General features: G+C 31.4%; 3 protein-coding genes across 3 annotated transcripts in view; 1 reads left to right on the top strand and 2 right to left on the bottom strand.

Moving 5' to 3' along the window:
- Positions 1–504: 504 nt before the first annotated feature.
- LOC123692795 (protein anon-73B1) lies at positions 505–1507 on the bottom strand. Its single transcript, XM_045637590.1, has 2 exons — positions 1165–1507; positions 505–630 (listed from the first exon to the last, which is right to left on the bottom strand). The coding sequence occupies exons 1-2, from the start codon at positions 1309–1311 to the stop codon at positions 529–531; spliced, it is 249 nt and encodes an 82-aa protein (XP_045493546.1). The 5' UTR covers positions 1312–1507; the 3' UTR covers positions 505–528.
- Positions 1508–3050: 1543 nt separating this feature from the next.
- LOC123692794 (peritrophin-1-like) lies at positions 3051–4698 on the bottom strand. Its single transcript, XM_045637589.1, has 3 exons — positions 4608–4698; positions 3961–4535; positions 3051–3363 (listed from the first exon to the last, which is right to left on the bottom strand). Exons 1-3 carry the CDS (start codon positions 4612–4614, stop codon positions 3313–3315), a joined length of 633 nt encoding a protein of 210 aa, XP_045493545.1. The 5' UTR covers positions 4615–4698; the 3' UTR covers positions 3051–3312.
- Positions 4699–6878: 2180 nt separating this feature from the next.
- The window catches only part of LOC123692699 (netrin receptor UNC5C-like), an 18852-nt gene continuing 4654 nt past the window's right edge, over positions 6879–21076 (top strand). Inside the window, exons 1-19 of the mRNA XM_045637472.1 lie at positions 6879–6900; positions 7712–7845; positions 8717–8860; positions 9086–9289; positions 10087–10185; positions 12603–12734; positions 13116–13328; positions 13677–13818; positions 14335–14459; positions 14841–14919; positions 15658–16034; positions 16238–16448; positions 16969–17168; positions 18134–18212; positions 18723–18905; positions 19153–19209; positions 19463–19624; positions 19962–20093; positions 20338–20482. Coding sequence (XP_045493428.1) covers positions 6882–6900; positions 7712–7845; positions 8717–8860; positions 9086–9289; positions 10087–10185; positions 12603–12734; positions 13116–13328; positions 13677–13818; positions 14335–14459; positions 14841–14919; positions 15658–16034; positions 16238–16448; positions 16969–17168; positions 18134–18212; positions 18723–18905; positions 19153–19209; positions 19463–19624; positions 19962–20093; positions 20338–20482 — 2837 coding nt within the window. The 5' untranslated portion in view covers positions 6879–6881. The remainder of the gene's footprint in view (positions 6901–7711; positions 7846–8716; positions 8861–9085; positions 9290–10086; positions 10186–12602; positions 12735–13115; positions 13329–13676; positions 13819–14334; positions 14460–14840; positions 14920–15657; positions 16035–16237; positions 16449–16968; positions 17169–18133; positions 18213–18722; positions 18906–19152; positions 19210–19462; positions 19625–19961; positions 20094–20337; positions 20483–21076) is intronic.

The following is a 21076-nucleotide window of genomic DNA, read 5'->3' as shown; positions in this document are numbered from 1 at the left end:
CTATAAATAACATTTGTTTATAGGTAAAGGATAAGACGTCTTAACTAAGTTATTAGTTATTACCATCTGAGTATTTAGGAAAGATTTCCTACATTTAAGTAATTCAAAATAAAATAATGCCCAATAACTCATATTTAATGCTTTACAAGAAAACCACAATTGTTTCCTATGGCATGAGAAATCACTTACCATTCATGTATTCAATCTCCTTGAGAATTACATTGTTTATTAGAAAACAGATTACACTTACAAATCTACTAATACATAGGCAAGAGAAGGAATGTACTAAGCATTATTTAATATCCAATACAATGCCTACCAAAATACATGAAAATATCTATTTGAATATTATAGACTTGAGATTATGTTATGTCATTACAAACATTTTATTTAAGAATTTACATTCTCTGAAATAATCCAAATACAAGTCAAGAAATTAAAAAAAAATACAAGATCCTTGGGCATTGTATAAAAGATAATAAAGTTAATAATTGAATACCATTATACCATTCCCTGCTTTTACATAGTTTATCGTCGTTTCTTCTTATCATGGCGTCTAGCACGAGATATAGTTGCTCTGTGCCCCGGAGATGACTGTTCAGAGCTGCACTCGTCACTATCTGTGTATGTCTGAAAAACAAAATTTTCATTAAAATAATTTACCTAATGTTATTTTTTTTTATCAAATCATTTACAATTCTGAACAAGAATTGAATTTGCCTTTTATTTTGAATTTGCCTATATTGTTGAGTTGGGAAACAAAAGTTGGACCACCAAACCTATTAATTAATGGTAAGTTAATGAAGAAATCGAGGAAGACCAAAGCTCCGTTGGTTAGATGGTGTGGAACAGGACTTGGAAGCGATCGGTGTAAAGAATTGGAGATCCCGGGCAAGGGATCGCGGGGTCTGGAAGAAAGTACTGGACCAGGCCAGGGCCCACTCGCGGCTGTAGAGCCTCAGATAGGATAGGATAAGTTAATGAAAATATTGTAAAACTAATATTTTAAAGTTTTTGGTATTAAGAGAGAGCATATCCTTTACACCTATTAAGGAAAGGATATTGTCTAACTAAATTATAAGTAACTAAATTTTATAGCTTCAATAGCTTAGATTCTTTGTACTTATTGAAACTTGAATGATTGTAATAAATAGCATTAATTACCTTTTCATAAGGATACGGTTCACTCTGGTCGTCAGTGAGGGTAACGCTTGCTAATAAGCAGACCAGTTGAAAAGCTGCTCCAATATACAAGCCATACCGTATGATGGTACTCATCATGTCTTCTGCAAATATTTCTCCGGGAATCATGTTGTGTGTGATGAAAGTACGATTTAATTATAAATCTTTTCTTAGCGATTGAAGCAGGTATATTCACTTGAGCTTAGATGCGTTTTCGTATAAAAACTAGTGAATTACTAAAGATATAACCGGTACAACACTTTTTGTTTTGTTAACTCTACATAAACACAGAGCAAGTCGCAAGTGTTCATAAAATTAAAAATCAATATCAAAAACAACAGATGACAGCTTAGTTTGAGTTATATGTCCATGTCAAAAAAAGTTTTGACATTTCAAACTTCAAAGTGACAAAAAATAACGTTCGAAAATTGAAAATAACAATCCCGGGGTTATCAAATAGGTAGGTATCTACTAAAAAGCCTCTTGTTTGTACGGTGGATTTTTTTGCTATCTCAATGATATCAATTCATATCGTTGTGTCTAAGAAGATGTTTGTTTTGTGATCATAGCGTGTAAATATATTAACAGGAAAGATTGAAAAAAATCACAAGATATTACACGTTTTTTTATTTAAATTGAATCTTTTAAATAATTAAAAATTTATAATTGAATCATTAAATCATCAAATTATTGAATCTTTCATATTTATCTCCTCTATCAGTTAAATGTAATTTTTTGGTACAAAATAAAAATATTTGGAGAACTAAGTCTATTCCCAGTAGATTAAAATAGTTTGGAAAATCCAAAAGTGCACGCCTCATAATCTCATCCTTTACAATAAAATTGATTATTTATAAAGAGTACACTATAAATATAAAAAAGAAATAAAATAAAACAGTTGGAAAAGTAAAGAAAGCGGTACCGTAATAATTGAGCTATTTTTCTTGTGGCCCCACCTAGATGTGAAACTGCGCAGGTTTAAGGGACTGACTACCAACTTATTTTTTTAAACCTTGGCTTATAGTAAAAAGAATCGAGTTTATAATGGTGAATTTTGAGTACACTATAAATATAAAAAAAATAAAAAATAATATAAAGAATATAATATATAGATATACTAAAATTATGGAGAACAGTCGATATTTTTTTTTGTTTATTTAATAACAATTAAACCACATCGAATCAGACCCTGAAAAATGAAAGGGTTCTATTCCTGAGCATACTCAAACGTAAGAGAAAAAAAAAGACTCGATTAGTAAAGTATTTCGGTCGCTATCGTGTTAACAAGAAAATCCTCCGCACATACAGACACACGGACGTCCAAGACAGAACTTTTTTAAACTGTTTTTTAGCTAGTTTAAATAACAAAAATGACATCAAAAATATCATGAATGTTAAAAATAGTGTTTTTTCTTAATATGTGTGTGTATGTATTATCTTACAAGTGCAATGTTATGATACATAAAGATATTTTAAGTTTGAAAAATCAGATGTTTTGCGCGAAGTGACAGTAGTACCCACCTCAACGCTTCGCTTATGAGGCGTGCAATATACTGCCGCCTACTCTAATTACAGCTATCTTACTGATACTTCAGTTATTTTATGCATAATAATTAGGTACAATAAGTAAGTACAAGCGTAATTATAGGCACTTGACTGTAATGCGTCTTGCCTTATGTGTGGATTTGCGGAAAATACCCGAAGGGGCTATCTATAATATTTATTATCTTGGAGTAGCCTTGAATATACCTTTTCACAGAGTCTATAGTTAGTGAAATCGAAATAAGCAGGCATACAGGTTTTATATTTTTTTTCTACATTATTCCTCATTACAGTAGGTAGTAGAGTCAAGGCAAATAAAAGCAAGCTTCATTTTTAAAACTGAGGTTTATTATTTCCACATTACTACAATATTTCAAATTATAGTAGTAGGTACTAAATTTAATTGTACAGTGTTATGATTATCTTAGTACATAAAATTATGATGTCTTTTTTCAAAATCCAATATAAGTATAAATTAATTTTGAGTAATCAATATAATACCGTTGTGAATATATTAATCCTTGTAAGAATATTGTGTATGATAAAATTAAATCTCTATAGATGTCAATATCAGCTACGCTTTCCGCCTTATCTGCTTGCAGTTTCGTTGCAGCCGGCTCTCTGGGGATAATCGCAAACCTGGGAAAGGGTAGAAATTAAGTGTACCTATATAGTTATTAGTTTGTAGATTCATTTTAAAGTTTCGCGCGCGGCGTCGGCCGCAGTTTGTCTCAAAACCTAATAAATTAAAAATATATTCTCTTGTGTGTGCCGAGCATACGTGTCAGAAGTGAAACTTCTTTGGCGAGATTTACTTTTTTGGCAAATATACCAAAATCGTCGTCTTACTCCATTACGTGACGATTTCGCCATGACTCGACTTTGAAATTTTACTCTCAACAAAAAGATCTAAGCAAACATACATACAGATTACAGACAAAAGAAGGAAGCGACTTTGATTTTTACAATGTAGTGATAATATTAATATGACCTATCAATTTATCAAAAGGCATAATGACAAAAAATAATTTGAAACTGTGTATATCGAGGTGAAAATGATAGGTACTTGACAATGGAATTGAGTTATGAATTCGCCAAATACATACAGAAATTTTATAGCGCAATCTAAATTAAATTAACTCTTTCATAATTTAATTTCTTAAATAATCAAAACTTTCGTTTAAAAACTGATGTTAGGGTGAAAATATATACAATTCAAAAAAGCAAAATTCGTACCTGAAGTTCCCTATTGAAGTGTGTCCCAGGTGAACATTGTCGCAGAATTTTTGTATCCCAACTACAATAATAGAATAATGTACAATCGTCTTCATGAGGTGTCAACCAATGGATGAGAGGATCTACAGGGCAACCGTTTTCTTTCAACTCAACAGATGGTAATGTGCTTGTTTCTGGAAGCGCCTCTTCAGGACTCTCGACTTCTTGTTCAATTTCAGCTGATGTGTTTTCTTCAGTCGCGTTGTTTGGATCGTCTAAGCTTACTTCGTTTACATTCATATTGGGATCTTGCATGCCAATAGCTCCTGCAGCTTCCCCACTTTCTTCAGATGATTCTGGCTGGTCACGGCCGGCACAGTCCACCTGAGATGGCCAATCGCACCTCAATGTTTCCACGTTGAAGACAAGTATGTACGGACAACGCATCTCCACAGGCTGACCATGAGCGCACTTGTAGAATTTGTTACATTGCTTATGTGGCAATAGTTTTTCTATTTCCCAGTTCCATACTTGTTCCTGGGGACAACCATTTTCTGCCAAGGCCACCGCTGCCAAGAGAACTAAACCTGCGAACGCTGTAACATGAAAAGAATATTAGTATGATTTTAATTCATTATAATTATTACTGATTTTGAAGTAGTGTTCACCTTTCATGTTTGTATTGTAGTGGGAGACTGTAAGTATGCCCAGTCCTTTAAGTTATAAGTATTTATAGTAAAATTAAAAATGCTTATCTTTAAAATCGGAGCAATTGAAAAGATAGTACCTATTTATTATACTTATCGGTATGATTAACATACTAACAAAAGTTTTGATAAAGTATGAGTTGTAGAGTATCGATGATTAATAGATAGTGAAGGTAAACACAATAAAATTTAATAATTAGCTAGAAACGGAAGAAAGGAAAACTGATATTATTTGCCTTTGATTTAATTGCGTTATTGGTGCTATTGAGAAATAGGTACTATAATTTGATATGAATAATGACTGCTTATTGTTTATCGGTTCTAGTTATTAATATACCTAATAAAATTATATGGTCAATACTTTATTTAGTTATTCACGCCTTTTAGAAATTAAAACGACATAGATCAAAGAAATAGCGCTCATAGAGCATTGTCCACGTTCTATATTCTCCAAAAAATATAGGGAGATATGCGTATATTAACTATTTCTGATGAAGAATATTATTTCACAAATTAATATTCAACGCTCTGGACAAAATTTGAGGTAACAATCGAGCCAAAATAATCAGTTTTTCAGAAAGATGAAGGAAAATATCAAGATGTACCTAGGTGATTAGCTTATCCCTGTAATTACGTAAAAGTTTAACGTTAATAGTTTTTAGTCTGACATTTTGCATAGAAATTATGAGGTCAATATTATGTTTATTAATCAATTAACATTTTGTTTTTGACATTTTGGGAGCTTTTCCATGAAAAGTTTATTGGTCTTTAATGAATGTCTAATTTCCAAGTAGGTATATTATAATGATTCCTGAATATGGTTAATTTGATTTTCTTGATTCAGTATCAACATAAAGCTATAATTAATGAATTTAATAGATTATCTAACTATCTATTAGCATTTGATACATCTATACTTAAAATTATAAAGCAGAAGAGTTTGTTTGTTTGTTTGTTTGAACGCGCTAATCTCAGGAACCTGGTCCAATTTGAAAAATTATTTCGGTGTTAGATAGTCCATTTATCGAGGAAGGCTATAGGCCTATCATCACGCTAAGACCAACGGGAGCGTAGCAATGCGGGTAAAACTGCAGGGCACAGCTAGTTTATTATATAACGCGAAAAATATGCATTACTTGTGATGATAACATAAAATCCCTATATCACATAGTTAACATAACATAAACCTGACCATGTTTTTCTCAAGGATGTACTTGTGGCCACTCCATCGTTCTAATATGACTGCTACTGCGTCTTCTAAGAATTAAAACATAATTATAATTAGCTACATTATCATATTATGATTGAATTCTGACAACAAAGAAGAAACGCCGCCTTTCCTTGGAATATGAAGTGCTCACCCGATAATCCTACTAATATTATAAATGCGAAAGTTTGTATGTTTGTTTGCTTGTTGTTACTGCTTAACGCAAAACTGCTTATCTGATTTTCATGAAATTTGGCGCATAATAGAGGGTAAATAACGGAATCGGAAGCTATGCGTGTTTTCCTTTGACTACACGGGCGAAGCTGTGGGCAAAAAAATTGTGTTGCACATAAAAAGGCTTATAAAAAGCATCGAGATATATGCTGTGGGCAAAAAAATTGTGTTGCACATAAAAAGGCTTATAAAAAGTACATATATCTCGATGATAAGAAGGTTATAATTACGTTCATTTTTAATTATTTATTTTTGCATGTTGGAGAAAATTAATAACGTGGTTAGATGTTACTACTTACTTAGGTTTTGTACCTGTATTTAGCCTTTGTGCCAAATAAATATGGTCTCTGGTTCAGAAAGGATTTCTACCAGAAGAGGATTTTGGAAAAAAAAGTAAAGAAGAGACATATAATAATTTTAAAATAGTAATACTTAGGTTCTATTGCAGTTCTCAAGAATTTCGGAGATCCTGACCTACTCGTAACGAATGAAATATAAAATTGTTTTCTGACATAGATTCAAGTTCATACAGTTCAATAATTTATAGTTGTCTAGATAAATAGATAAAGATAAATATTTAACGTAACTTTCTAAGAAAAATGTTTGATAAATCACGGTTTATGTTTATTTCATGTTGAGCAATACATTATCAAGAAAGTTTAATGATCGGAGTTTATTTCCTCAAGTGATAAACAGAAATCGATAAGTATTTAATCACTCAGATAAGAATTGCAATTTCTTCTTAAGCGGCTGTGCATAATTACTATTGAAAAGTGGTTTTTGTAATCGGAAAAATGAAAACAATATTGCTGTGTGAGTATTTTACTATGAATGTACCTATGTAATTAGAGTAATTAATTTTATTAATCCTTCTTCTAATTTTATAAATGCGAAAGATTGTGAGGATGGATGGATGTTTGTTACTCATTCACGCAAATACTACTGAACCGATTACAGTGAAATTTGGTATGTAGAAAGCTGAAGACCCAGAATAAGACATAGGCTATTTTTTGTCCCGGAAACAGGAACGGGAACTATGCGAGATTTTCTTTGAAATCTAGTTACATTATAAAAATGTGAATATACTTACCTTAATTAATAGAGAGAGTAAATATCACAGATATATTCATAAGGATTATATAGCTATACATAATAAATTCGTTGTAATGGGTAACTAGTAACCCATTACAACGAATTTAGACAAATTATAACATTATGTTATGTACTAAAAAGCGTTTTATGATAAATAATAACTAAACCTTTATTATGTGGTGCAGAAAAGAGAACTGCATTTTAATATTTGATTATACAGGCAATTACTGTTTCAAGACCAAAAGAAGCTCGCCTTTCCGGTTCATTCTTATCCTACTAATATTATAAATGCGAAAGTTTGTGAGGATGTGTATGTGTTTGTTACTCTTTCACGCAAACACTACTGAACCGATTCCAATGAAATTTAGCACACATATAGAGGGTAACTTGGATAAACACATTGAATATGTTTTATCCCGTAAATCCAACGGGAACGGGAACTATGCGGGCTTTTCTTTGAAAACGCGGGTGAAGCCGCGGGCGGAACGCTAGTATATTATTATATTCTTAGGAAGTATTATTTCATTTGTAGTTGTCATGTTTCTCGTAATCCAAACCTCAACTGGTCGAAAGAAAACTAAAACAAGGGATTCAGATGATAGCGAAGCACATGACTCGTATAAGAATCTGGATATGAGCGGAACCTTGAGAAAATCTTTCTTTTTGGTAATTTGTTTTATACATTAGCTGTTTATCTATCTCCTTTTATTTTAGACGATACTTCACAAGGAAAAAGAGCAATGAAATCCCTAATTAATTGAAAACTTCTATAATAGCTAGGTATTTAGAATTTTTTGGTAGAGGGAAATTTTATTTATACGCGTCACCGAATTCTATGAAAAGTCAGTTACCTATTCGTTTTCACTTGTATCGCCAGTCCCTATCATACCTTAAATTATTGTTTTTGTAATTTATGTAAAAGAGGTGTTTTTTCATTTCAATGAGGTTTCATAATATGCTCTATTTTTTAAATCCATTCGAACCGCGCACTTTCACCTTCTTTACAAATCTATACATAATATAATAAATCTGTCGAAGAGTCAATTCTGTACATTGAAAATATTGAAAAAATAAATAGCAGGGGGTGTTACTGGATCGATACCAAGCCCAAATATGTGATTAAAAAAATTTTTGTCTGTCTGTCTGTCTGTATGTTCAGGCATCACGTGAAAACTAACGGTTCGATTTCGATGAAACTTGGTATAATTATACCTTATTATCCTGGGCATAAAATAGGATATTTTTTATCCTGGAAAAAAGACGTAGAAAAAAAATTAATCTTAATTTTTCAGTTTTATCCATAGACGTTGTTCTGTAGAACCGCGAACACACGTTTCGTACCTATTATTATAGGCCTAGCCGTATTTGGGTCCAATAGATATTTATAAGATGTCATTGTCAGAGTTACTCAAAATGGAGAAATAAACCATCCGCGCGGACGGAGTCGCGGGCGGAAGCTAGTATATTCTATTTGTTTACTATTATAACGTAATTAATAAACAAATTTGTCTTTGAAACTTAAATTATTCAATTAAAGGTAAACGCAATTGAAAACATCTACAATAACACAATATGTTCGCCGATATCCGCTCTGCTGCCGCTCGGAAAGCTGGCTTTGGGCGCAGACGGTAGTACGTCGGATGAACTGCTTACAGCCATTGGTGTATTTAATATTGACAAGGTAAAATTTAGTTAATATTATTTAATATTGGAATTTGGAATTCAAAAGATTTAAGGACAAAGTAAACTTGCGTGATACCGTTTTTTTAAGTAGGTACAGGCTTATAAGTATAGGTAGTTGTTTATTATTAAGAATCGACTTTTATATGAATTTTTAAAATAATGTGCGTGTAATTTTTAAGTTGATAGATGTCTTTACCTTTAATACTTTTTTTTTCGTTTAAAGCTCAAGGCGCATTTCAAATTTCTCATCGCTAGCTTACGTTATTTACCCGGCGTGAGGCTAGATGTCGCTAGTAAGCTATACATAAGCGAACAAACAAAATTGCTGTCCAAATTCAGTGATAATGCGAGAGATGTATTCACATCTAGTGCAGAAAGGGTTGACTTCACAACTCCTGTGGCGACAGCTGAAAAAATTAACAATTGGGTAAATTATTTTTTATTTATCTGTTCATTTAGGGTGGAAAACTTTTGATTGATATCCAAAAGTGCCATAAATAGTAGTAAGTAAGTATGCAATGCATAATCTAGAAAACTTTCTGTATGACATAGTAAAAAAGTACAAGCCAGCAACTAGGATAGGAAATAAAATTTGTACCATGCTGGTTTTCACAGTATGATGAGATATAAATGTATGTTTCTTACATTACGTTCTTATGGAAACACTAGACACGATTTTTGGAAATTTTAGGTTGAAATATTGTCAGTTTGAACCTAAATAAATAGAAAGGAAGACACGGGCAGAAATCTAGTCACTAGAATGACTAGATTATTGCATTATTGTATCCATAGTTAGAATATGAAAAAAATTTTACGTTTTCCTTTATTTTCAACTCAGAAGGAAATTTTCTTTCTCATTTATTGAAAAGTTCGATTCGAGAATGTAGAGCCATCAATTTGCTCTACTTATGGAAACTTTATTTCTTTGTAGCGTTCATATTTACGCAGTCAAAGAAAAACCCGCATAGTTCCCGTTACCGTGGGATTTCCGGAATAAAACCTATCCTATGTATCGGGGTAAAAAGTAGCCTATGTCCTTTCTCGGGTATCGAAATATCTCTATACCAAATTTCATGCAAATTGGTTCAGTAGTTAAGGCGTGATTGAGTAACAGACAGACAGACAGAGTTACTTTCGCATTTATAATATTAGTGTGGATTTACTAAGTTACTATAGATAAAATTAACTAAAAACAATTGTAATTCTTTAAATTATTCATTATAGGTGGAAATGCAAACTAATGACATGATAAAACATATTATCTCTTCTGATGATATAAGTCCGGACACATCCATGATTTTGGTTAACGCTGTTTATTTTCTTGTGAGTATTTTTTATATTTTATTGCTTATCAATACAAGAACCACTCTCAGTTATCAGTAATAAAGATTCTTTTGAACTTGGAATAATAATGTTTCTTATTATTCAAACTTTCTGACTTAGTTATTTCTTGTAACTGATTGTATCTTTTATCATCATATCATCCCTTTTATTTACGAAATATTCTAAAAACATTCAAGGAAATAAAATGAACGTTAAAAGAGCAAATTTTCGAAGCAGTTACGAAAGCCGCAGAATTTCTATCCTGTCTCAAAACACAAGACCACAGTATGGTGCGGTTTCTACCTACGTTGTGGTATTTGTTTGCTGAATATTTCTGATAAAATTGGGAGATGTGGCTTTTAAAGTTTTTAATTAGTTGTTACAAAATAAAATTAAATTAGAATATTTAGTTACTTTGAACTTCATATTATGTTTAAGTCCTTTACCGATATAAAATTTTTATAATAACGAGTATTCTTTCGAACGAAAGTACCTATGCTGATAGGTTTATTAAAAAAAATACTGTCTTCACAAAAACAATTTTTAGGAAGAATTTTTATAACAATTCTGAATAAAAACAGCACAACGACTAAAGCAAAAAGAGACGCTATCATAATTTTCTTAGTATAAACATTTGTTCTTATAATTAATTAAATAAGTATGTAGGGTAAACGCAGGTATTAACGACCCCTCTAAGGCAATTTCAAAATCAACCATATTTTTTAAGTATACTGGTTCTTCTAAAGATTTATAATTTCATTTTATATGCTAGTGTTATGTATAAAAAATGTATTTATTGAAGCAAATACATTCTAATAAAGGATTATCTTGTAAAAAATAATTTACAATGTGACTTAGTCGATTGTTGCTATTACCGAGCCATAAAAACGGCTGTGAAGCTATTAACGATTTTTATGCAGCTATTCCCGATCGTATGTGAGAGGAAGCCTTTTTCCAGCAATGGAATGTATAGAAGCTAGTGATGATGATGATTACCGATCTTAATAAAATGAAATAAAAATGCAAATATATTCGTATTTTTTTATTGTAGTTATTTTTAATAAAACAAATGAGTACTTTTTAGTAATGAACTAAATAATTACAAACTTTTAAATTAATCAACATAATACTATTAATATATGTACATATTTAAATTAAGGATTTCAAACTCTAGGATATTTCGTTATGCTATTTGATTGATTGCTTCGGCGAGTTGTGTTTTACTGAATACTTTTCGCCGCTTTCGTGGCTCCATATTTCTGGAAAAAATATACCTAATTATATGTTTTATGTTAATTGAACCTAAAAAAAATATAATTTTTAATAGGCACCTATTATGTCATAAAAGTAATAAAAATATATTTGCACGCTCAATTACGAGCGGAATGTTTAAGGATCAATATTATCTGTGTATACAAACATCTTTATTCTACATTCTGCAAATAAAGCAATTTGAATTTGAATTTGTAGATGAGAAACTAAACAATCTATATTCGATCGGTAATAGCTTCCTATAGTTGCTATTGCCGACCCACATGGGTCGGTATTAAAGTATGTAAGTATAAACCTAAATTGTATTACCGACCCATAAAAAAATGGTTATTTTAATTCATTTGACCATCAGACTATAAAATAGATTATAATTGATTAATGTCATACAAAATATGAACAAATGCATATTGTTTAAACAAAAAAAAACAATGATTTACTACTGTAACTATTCGATAGGGATCCTCGAAAATATCATAACTTTGTATAAATTGACAACGCTAAAAGACACAACACTAGACAAAAAAGTTTAGTCGCTAATAGATTTTTATGAAGACTCATAGCTTAGATTTAAACTGGTCCATAAGACCACTTGTGTTAGTGTGATATAATAACATAAAAGAAAATAAAACAAAAAGTTACGTTGCTGCCATTGCCGACTTACGGGTCGTTGATACCTGCCACGACTTAAACTGGTGAAGCTAACACCGTCCCATTTTAATTTTAAGTTTTATCGTTTCAAATTACTTTTTATTAATAAAATGTTGTAAGAAATGAAAAGTTGACACTTAAATGCATTGACATTTAGTAATATAAATTAAAGTATAGATGTCATTTGTTTGTAAATGTCTTAAAAAGATACTCACAGTACTTACCCGAAGGAACAACGGAACAGTACGACACGTCCTGCTTCCACGCTACCCCGCAGCAACTTACGCATTTTAACTCTTTTTTGCTCAGTTACTCACTCTAACGTTAAAGTATACGATGCTCAATTAATACATTCGTGTATAACTTTGCCTACCTATAGCTAGAATAGTTCTGGAAACGTTTAAATTTCGAATTACTTTTATAGGTCGGTAATACCTTCAGATTTTCGATGGGTCGTTGATAGCTGCGTTTACCTTATATTTGAACAATGTTAATAGGGGAAATGGGAAGAGCCTTTCACAAAAGTACAAACAGGCACATTCAACACTCCAAATGATGTCCGACGCATCAGCATGATGACTAAAGTGGCACATTTTAACTATACCGAAAGTGAAGCTTTGGATGCTAAAGTAAGTTTTAAAATTAATTTCATTAAACAAACGATTTTCTTTACGAGTCATAAAGCTTTGATATAATTTTTAATATCTATAAAATTATTGGATTGGGTTTCATTAATATAGTGAATTTAAAAAAATAAAGATGGGATCGCATTGTATTGGAGAGATGAATAATAATTAAATAATTTTAATTAATGACGTGAGGATGAATGATTTAAAATTTTGGATAATTAACATATTTCCAGTATAACTTTAAAATATAATTATTTAAAACGAAACAACAAAAAGTCAAGCGGTAATTCCGACTTTATCCCCGGATTTCATGAAGAAAATCAGTATAAATATAGTAGTTAAGACTTAAGTCTATCATTAAACCTAATAATTTATCGTCAGATACTCAAAATACCATACAATGGTGGTAAGGCATCGTTTCTCATGGTTCTACCAAACACAAAGAATGGCTTACCAATGTTATTGAGTCAATTAAAGTTGGCACCAGAAATATTAGATTCCGCCCTTGGAACATTAATAACTCGAAATGTACATGTCACTATACCGAAATTTAAAATAGAAGGGAATATTGATTTGCGATTCATGTATGAACAGGTGGGTCATAAAATTAATCTAATGTAACAAAATAATTATTTATTAATCAAAAAACCGAATTAAGAAATATGCATTTGATAAATAGGTAGTAGGTATTAAATTGATGTCTGTAACGAAATATTTATTTATTTATTTATAATAAAAATTAAAAATTAAAATTAAATTGTAATCTTTGATAAAGATTTTGAATGTCGCTGCTCGTATTCAACATCTTGACATCCAAGAACTCAAGACATTGAACGGAATCTTTAAATTATAAAGTTTTAAAAAATGATAGTTAATTGAAATCGATCTATTTAAACGGTGCAAGTCGTTAATTTTAGGTCATTAAAGTATTTACAATTTCAGATAGGAGTAAAACGTATATTTAATGAATACGAATCAGAGCTTAATGGTATAGTGAAAGACAAAACTCTGTTTGTATCTAAAGCAAAACAAAAGGCAATGATTGATGTCAATGAGTACGGTACTGAAGCAGCCGCAGCCTCTGGTAAGTTACTTATAAATCAAATTATAATTAAACTGCAAAAATAAATAAATAATATAATAGTTAAAAAAGTCAACAAAACATGCATAAACTCATGAGATTGTTGAATTTTTACCGATCCTTGATATTAGTGTAAATTTTGAATGAAATCTGTCCATTTAAAGTGGGTCAAAATCGAGTCTAAAGGTTACATGTAAACACACAGATGAAGCTAATAAAAGCGTCTTAATAAAAACAAACCTGAAAGATTATAGGGACGTTGCATGTGCTCAATGATTATAAATATAGATCAATAGTTTCCACACAAATATTATTTCAATACAAATAAGAAGATTATGTTTTCACAATACGTCTATTTGTCGAATAGATACCTGTTCTGAGGCTTTGACGTGCATTTTATTTTCTTTTTCTAATAAACTTTCAAGCATCACTACGTCGAGCATTGTTATCTTTAACTGCTCAGAAAAGTTTAGCCACAAAATAAGTACTTTATCTTTTAAATTGAAGTCTCTCTTCCAGCCATAGTTGCATCAAAGTTGTCTTACGAGAAAACAATGCAGTTCCGAGCGGACCATCCCTTTCTGTTCTTCGTTCTTTCGGATAAGCAACAATTGTTTGCTGGGACTTTAGTTTATCCACCAATTGTTTAATAAATTTGATCAAAAATCTTGGCTTTTATTTTATATCTAGCATGATATCTGATATTTATACATATGTTTATATTACACTACTTCTAAATCAAGAACGAACAAACAAAAAGTTAAACATTGGTCCAAATCCAACAAAACCAATATAATCCAAATTCGTTCGAAAATGGATTATATTGGTTTTGTTGGATTTGGACTTAAAGAAGAATAAATTATTTTTACTGATGTATGCATATAATCAATAATAATTTACCTTCAATTGCAAATTATTCATTCGTATCATTACTTGAGTTATTTATTTAAGAATATCAAAGAAATCGATTCTGGCAATGATCGCAAATCCAATTTTCAGCATTTACATACTATTTAAAAGTTCAGCAGCAATCGCTAACGAGTTACAAGTTGGGAACATCAATTCATCAGAATTTATCATCCGCAACTTCGTCGATTAGGGTCGGTTAACTTTTCGCGCATGCGCAGGAAACTTTTGCGCTTATAATTCCTGGCACCCCATATTACCCTCAGTGTTGTTTTTCATCCCGTGTCGATAGCACCTATTTCAGTGTGCGCTATTTTACGTAAACTTTTACGAAAAAAAATTCCTGTCGAAGTTTTGTGTTCTTTTAAACGTATAAAAGTGTTGAAAATGTGATTCGATAATAGTTATGGAAGAATATGGTGATACCGACCAAATTATTGTTGTTTTAAAATATTCTACAGGATTTGAGTCTATAAATGGAAGTGAATTTTTTGGTGTTTTTAGTGATCGCTCAATTGGTATTTTTTGTTGATGGACAAGATGCGGTGACACGTGAGTACTTAACTTTTTTTCGATCACTATACGATTTTTTATTTTGTTGTGTTTATGTATTACATATTAAGAAGTAAATATTATAAAAAAATAGTTAGTGCTTTGGAACTTACTGTACTTACTATAAAATAGACGAATTGTATTGTACTGTAATTTGAAAAGAACACAGAACTTTTTAAATTTAATTGTACCTTTCATATTAAAGGTAGGTAGTTTACAACATTGAGTTCAACCTAAGAGATAGTTTATATTCAATGAAAATTGGTGTAAAAGTTTTAGAAAAAAAGTAACGTCATACTTCGGTTGTTGTAACAATTTCATTGAATACTTAAATTTGTGTGATTTGTGTAAAAACACAGCATCATTTGCAATAATTTATTTTAGATGGCAAAAAGCACGAGGTTCCTAGTACCGATAAAGATGATGATGAAAAACCACTTGATTTTCTTACAAATAATCCAAAAAATGAAATAAAAGATTATTTTCTACCGCCAATATTTGAAAGTAACGACGAAATGGAAGAGGAAGATGAAGAAGATGAAGCAGAACAAAGTTATTTAGATTATGATTATAAGGAAACAAATTATAAAGATTCACCAGATTCTGTAACAGCGAAATATGATGATTCGCAAATAGATGATAAATTACCGTTGCACACGCCTAAAGACAATTTGCCCGTGTTTTTGCTTGAGCCAGAAAATACGTATGTTGTTAAAAACAAACCAGCTATACTGAAATGTCGAGCTGCCAATGCTTTAGATGTAAGTGACTTAATATAAATCATATGTAGTGCTGTAGATAATATTAAATCACATTTCTCTTATATCCATTTTCCAAAGACTTTATTTCACATTATACCGTTTCTGTAAAAAAAAATTTAACTATAACTATTTAAAAAAAACCTTATTTAAAACAAATAGTTACATAAGAAATTTAAACAACACCTTAAACCAAATGATTTTAGGTATACTTTAATTGTAACGGAGTTAAAACGCAGGCTCTAAATTTTGAGTTCGTCGATCCTCAAACTGGAGTCAGAATTATTGAAGGAGAGTACAAAGTGACAAGAGATAAAGTTGAGGAATATTTTGGAAGTGATAAATATCAATGTTCTTGTAACGCTTGGACTAGTCGAGGGCATATTTGGAGCCAACCAGCTACTATTGAACTGGCTTGTAAGTATTATAAAGATAATTGAGCAAAATGAAGCTCATATTTATGTTTTGGATAGTGTTAATATCTACTTTTATTATGTTTACTAAATTGACAACAAACATTTTATCCAAAAATTAAATATACATACACCACGCTTACCAAACTTTAGTGCCTACAAAATTATTTAAATATTAGCGAAGTATATGTATTTATAGACTTTCCATGAATTGTTTACGAAGCTCTTACATAGTAATGAAGATTCATATATGATATTCAAAAACATTTACCGAGAAATTCAGATTAACAAATAACAAATTTTAATCCATCTCGTCCCATATAATTTGACCTTCTAAGAATAACTGTCACCGACCCTAAATATTTTACTGGTTTTAATAATAAAGAAGCACAAATATTTTTTTTTTATTGGGCGAAAGGGAAGGGCTTGATCACAATCTTGCCTGCTGTTTAACTGAGATGTGACCTAAGATTTTGCTTGCCTAGAAGGGACACAATATAATATCACAGTTTTACTCTTTTTAGACATCAAGAAGCACTTCACGATAGCTCCCCAGTCACAATTAGTCAGTTTGAACAGTGGAGTGACGTTTAGATGTGAACCACCTCAAGCTGCGCCGTTCGCACAAGCATATTGGTTGAAAAACGGAGCCCCGGTGGTAGCTGATGATAATGTACAGATCACTAAGGAAGGCAGCTTAGTGATCAAACAGGCTACTTTGATGGTAAGATATGAAGTGGGAATAATGTTATGAATATTCTTTATAGTACATAATGCAATATATACGGTCGCTCATAGCTAATTAGTTATTGATTAATCTATACATATAATAAATCTGTAGAAGGGTCAATTCTGTACATTGAAAATATTGAAAAAATAAATACCAGGGGGTGTTACTGGATCGATACCAAACCCAAATATGTGATTAAAAAAATTTTTGTCTGTCTGTCTGTCTGTCTGTATGTGAAGGCATCACGTGAAAACTAGCGGTTCGATTTCGATGAAACTTGGTATAATTATACCTTATTATCCTGGGCGTAAAATAGGATACTTTTTATCCTGGAAAAATACGTAGAAAAAAATTAATCTTAATTTTTCAGTTTTATCCATAGACGTTGTTCCGTAGAACCGCGAACACACGTTGCGTATTATTATAGGCCTAGCCGTATTTGGGAATTGGGTCCAATAGATATTTATAAGATGTTATTGTCAGATGTTCTCAAAATGGATAAATAAACCATCCACGCGAAGACCGACATCCGCGCGGACGGAGTCGCGGGCGGAAGCTAGTATTTAATATGAATTAAGTATAGTATTAATATATAGTATACATGATATATCACAGTATTGGGGATAAAAAATAAAATAAGTTTATAGATATGCAGATTCAATTGGATAAGCACAGATAACAAAATAACTAACTAACCATATGTAACAGTAGTGTTATAACTGTGTGATATAAGAATTCTCGGATAAATAGGTACTTCTTACACAAATATAAAAATACCTGAACACTATTTTAAGAAATACTCTCTAAATAAAGGAAAGTCCAAACGAACGGGAAAAGATTTAATATTCAGCACCTGAAAGCGACAATGTAATAATATAATGTAGGGAAAATCATTTCACAGCCAACGAATTTCGTTAAGGGTGAAAAAAGGTGCTAGTCTAGACAAAGTTATTTTCCAGGATATGGCGAACTACACCTGCGTCGCTGAAAATGTTGCCGGGAAAAGAATGTCGGAGCCCGCTCTCTTAACTGTTTTTGGTGAGTTTAATAATAACATGTCAGAAATATGTGAACTCTTTGTTATATTTTTAGAAATTAAAGACTTTTTAACGGATTTTAAACGCGATTTATTCATTATATTATGTTCCCGACGTTTCGAACACTTTACAGCGAGCGTGGTCACGGGGAGACTCGTCGTGAAAATAACGTCGGGAAAATAATATAATGAATAAATCGCGTTTAAAATTCGTTAAAAAGTCTTTAATTTCTAAATGTATAATACTCGCGTAAAATCAAACCCTAGAAAATACTCTTTGTTATATTTACGTGTTACGAGAGTACGAACAGTGTGATATTAATGTTCCTGTAATTGGTAGGATTATCTTAAGATATAAAATCATTTGCAAAATAGCTTAAGATTAAGAACATTTGCATACATGGAACTAAAATAAAATTAACTCAGTGCATTTTTAACTCTAACATTTTAATAATTTATAAAAAAGTATGGTTAGTACGATTAGCCTGATTATTATATATTTTATCGGTCAGTAAACGGAGGCTGGAGCAGTTGGTCAGCCTGGACCGATTGTTACTGCGCTGGACAGCCCCGAGACCAGGGTCGAGGAAGGAGAAGGGTCAGAAGCTGCACATCCCCCAGACCCTTGAATGGCGGACAAGCGTGTATCGGCCCTAGTGTGCAGAGAACGCAAGATTGTTTTGATTGCGATTTAGGTAAATATTTGTTAGTTGATAAAAAAATAAATACTTACGTTTAATAAAAAAGTATAGTAGCTATAGCTTGAAGTAGTTAAACATTCTCTTGTATATTTACATGATTGTAAAATATTAGATTTTAATAAGATTTTAATGTTGTCATGGCGCACAAACTTCTATCTCTATTTGAAATGATTTTTTTTACATTTTATTGTTAATAATGGATAAAATATATTTGTGTTTGAATTACCTAAGTATTTTTCAGATGTGTACGTTGACACTTTGGATGAATTAGCAGATGAATCATCAGATATTATAATCGGTGAGTATATTTAATGTATTTCATACGTCATTAGCCGTAGCCTTAAGAAAACAAAGACAAAGCTACTGCAGTGATTAGTTGAATATTATATTCATTCATAATACTCACTCATACTTTTTGGTATGCGATGGAAAGTTAATAAGGCAAATGAAAGCTTGAGATCTGCCTCTAAAATCAAGTACTTTACCAACCCACTTAAGAATCAATATATATCGATCTGAATACTCCGTTAAAGAATATAATACTTCACCAGGTCGCTGGTCAAAATGGTCAGAATGGTCGCGCTGCGACTCCGACTGCCTGCAAACACGGCGAAGGCGCTGCGTCACCAGCACTGCTTGTCTTGGCAAGGATTACCAGGTCGCGCAGTGTCCATTATGTATACGGACTTCTAAATCGGATCTACTGCATGATGGTAAGAATCCGTTGATAAATAATCCTTGACAGGATCTGTATGCAAGGTGTCTATATGGTAGTTAGCACTTTTTAACATGAGCTTCATGATGATAATGACACCATAACTAGTTTCGCGTATCGGTAAGGCCTCCATAACAGATGAAATTCTGCAAAGGTTAGCTTCCCTTAACTTAGGTCTTCTCAGTCAAATCTGTAAGTAAGATTGTCCCCTCGGGCGTGTTTGATCTTCTGAACCCACGTATTAATCCCAATATTTGAAAGAGAAAGGTTTATGCGTGATTTATGTTTCTTCTTTAAGATTAAGCGAAATACGTACAAATTTAATTTTGTTTCAGGATCATCATATTGGCCGCTTTTTGTAATAATATCAATTGCGTTTCTTATATTCATCGTAGTGGCTGTGTTGGTTATAAAATATATGAAAATTAAAATGAACGAAGATTCTCCATATGTTAAACCACCACCAGGTTAGTTTTTCTTCTATATTATAAATACTAGTAATGAATTTTTATATTTTGCTTTCAAATATTTGTAGTGACCCATATTAATGTAGGTATATTTTCTTGAATAGAATTGTATATTTTTAACCATTATCCTCGAACTCGATCAAATGTTTGTTCGTGGAACTGTAAGCATTTCATACCTATGAGTATTTTAAAAATTATTACTTAGTAATTCCCTAACATTAATTTATCGATTATCACACCGTAGGGTCAAACTATTTCGGTAACGTAATAAAGCGAACACTCACAAACCAGCCAGACTTGATCCACGAGGAGTTCCAAACGGTGCGACAGACGCACAGACCGAATCCGAGACATGAACATTTGTATGAAGTGCCACAATTGGCTAACAGGTAAGGAGATCAAAAGTTCAAAGGTTTTGAAGAAGAAAATTTCTAATGTGATTTTTTTATTTATATTTTTATGTGCACAACACAAACCTTACAAATCCTTTTAAAAAAGTTATTCCACTGTTTTTGCAAATTTAGGTATATTTATTATCATCTATCTACAAAACATTTTTTGGCCATAATAAAAAAAAATATTTTGTCAGCATTTCACAATATCAAGTTTATAAGTACAAAATTAAAAGTATCTATGAATAAAATAAATTATAAAAATATAAATAAAATAAATATTATTGGCATAGTTTGGAGTGCGAAAGATTATTTTAATAAATTTTATTTTTACACTTACTTTTCTTTTGAATATTTATATTTGTAAAAACAATTTGTATAACAAAAAGACCAACGCAACTCAGTTATTACTACGGGATTTTTCCAACTAAACTTTATTCTATTCACGTCACATCGCGCTGTCGCAGTGGTTCATCGTGATGGATTCATCAAAACGACGATTCATTACTTTTTTTACCAAAAACCGACGGATAAATAGTTAATACAAAAAAATAAATAAAAAAAGAGACAGAAATCACACAGTACATTAAA

Source organism: Colias croceus, chromosome 6 (assembly GCF_905220415.1).
Source record: "Colias croceus chromosome 6, ilColCroc2.1".
NCBI classification, from domain to species: Eukaryota; Metazoa; Arthropoda; class Insecta; order Lepidoptera; family Pieridae; genus Colias; species Colias croceus.
This window is presented reverse-complemented; position numbering and strand designations above follow the sequence as displayed.

What these genes read in the sequence shown, in the direction of transcription:
- LOC123692795 (XM_045637590.1), bottom strand. Translation starts at nt 1,311, where the DNA reads ATGATTCCCGGAGAAATATTTGCAGAAGACATGATGAGTACCATCATA. An exon ending in AACCGTATCCTTATGAAAAG is followed by an intron (nt 631 to 1,164) that starts GTAATTAATGCT and finishes TTTGTTTTTCAG; the next exon opens with ACATACACAGATAGTGACGA.
- LOC123692794 (XM_045637589.1), bottom strand. An exon ending in ACTTCAATAGGGAACTTCAG is followed by an intron (nt 3,364 to 3,960) that starts GTACGAATTTTG and finishes ACCCTTTCCCAG; the next exon opens with GTTTGCGATTATCCCCAGAG.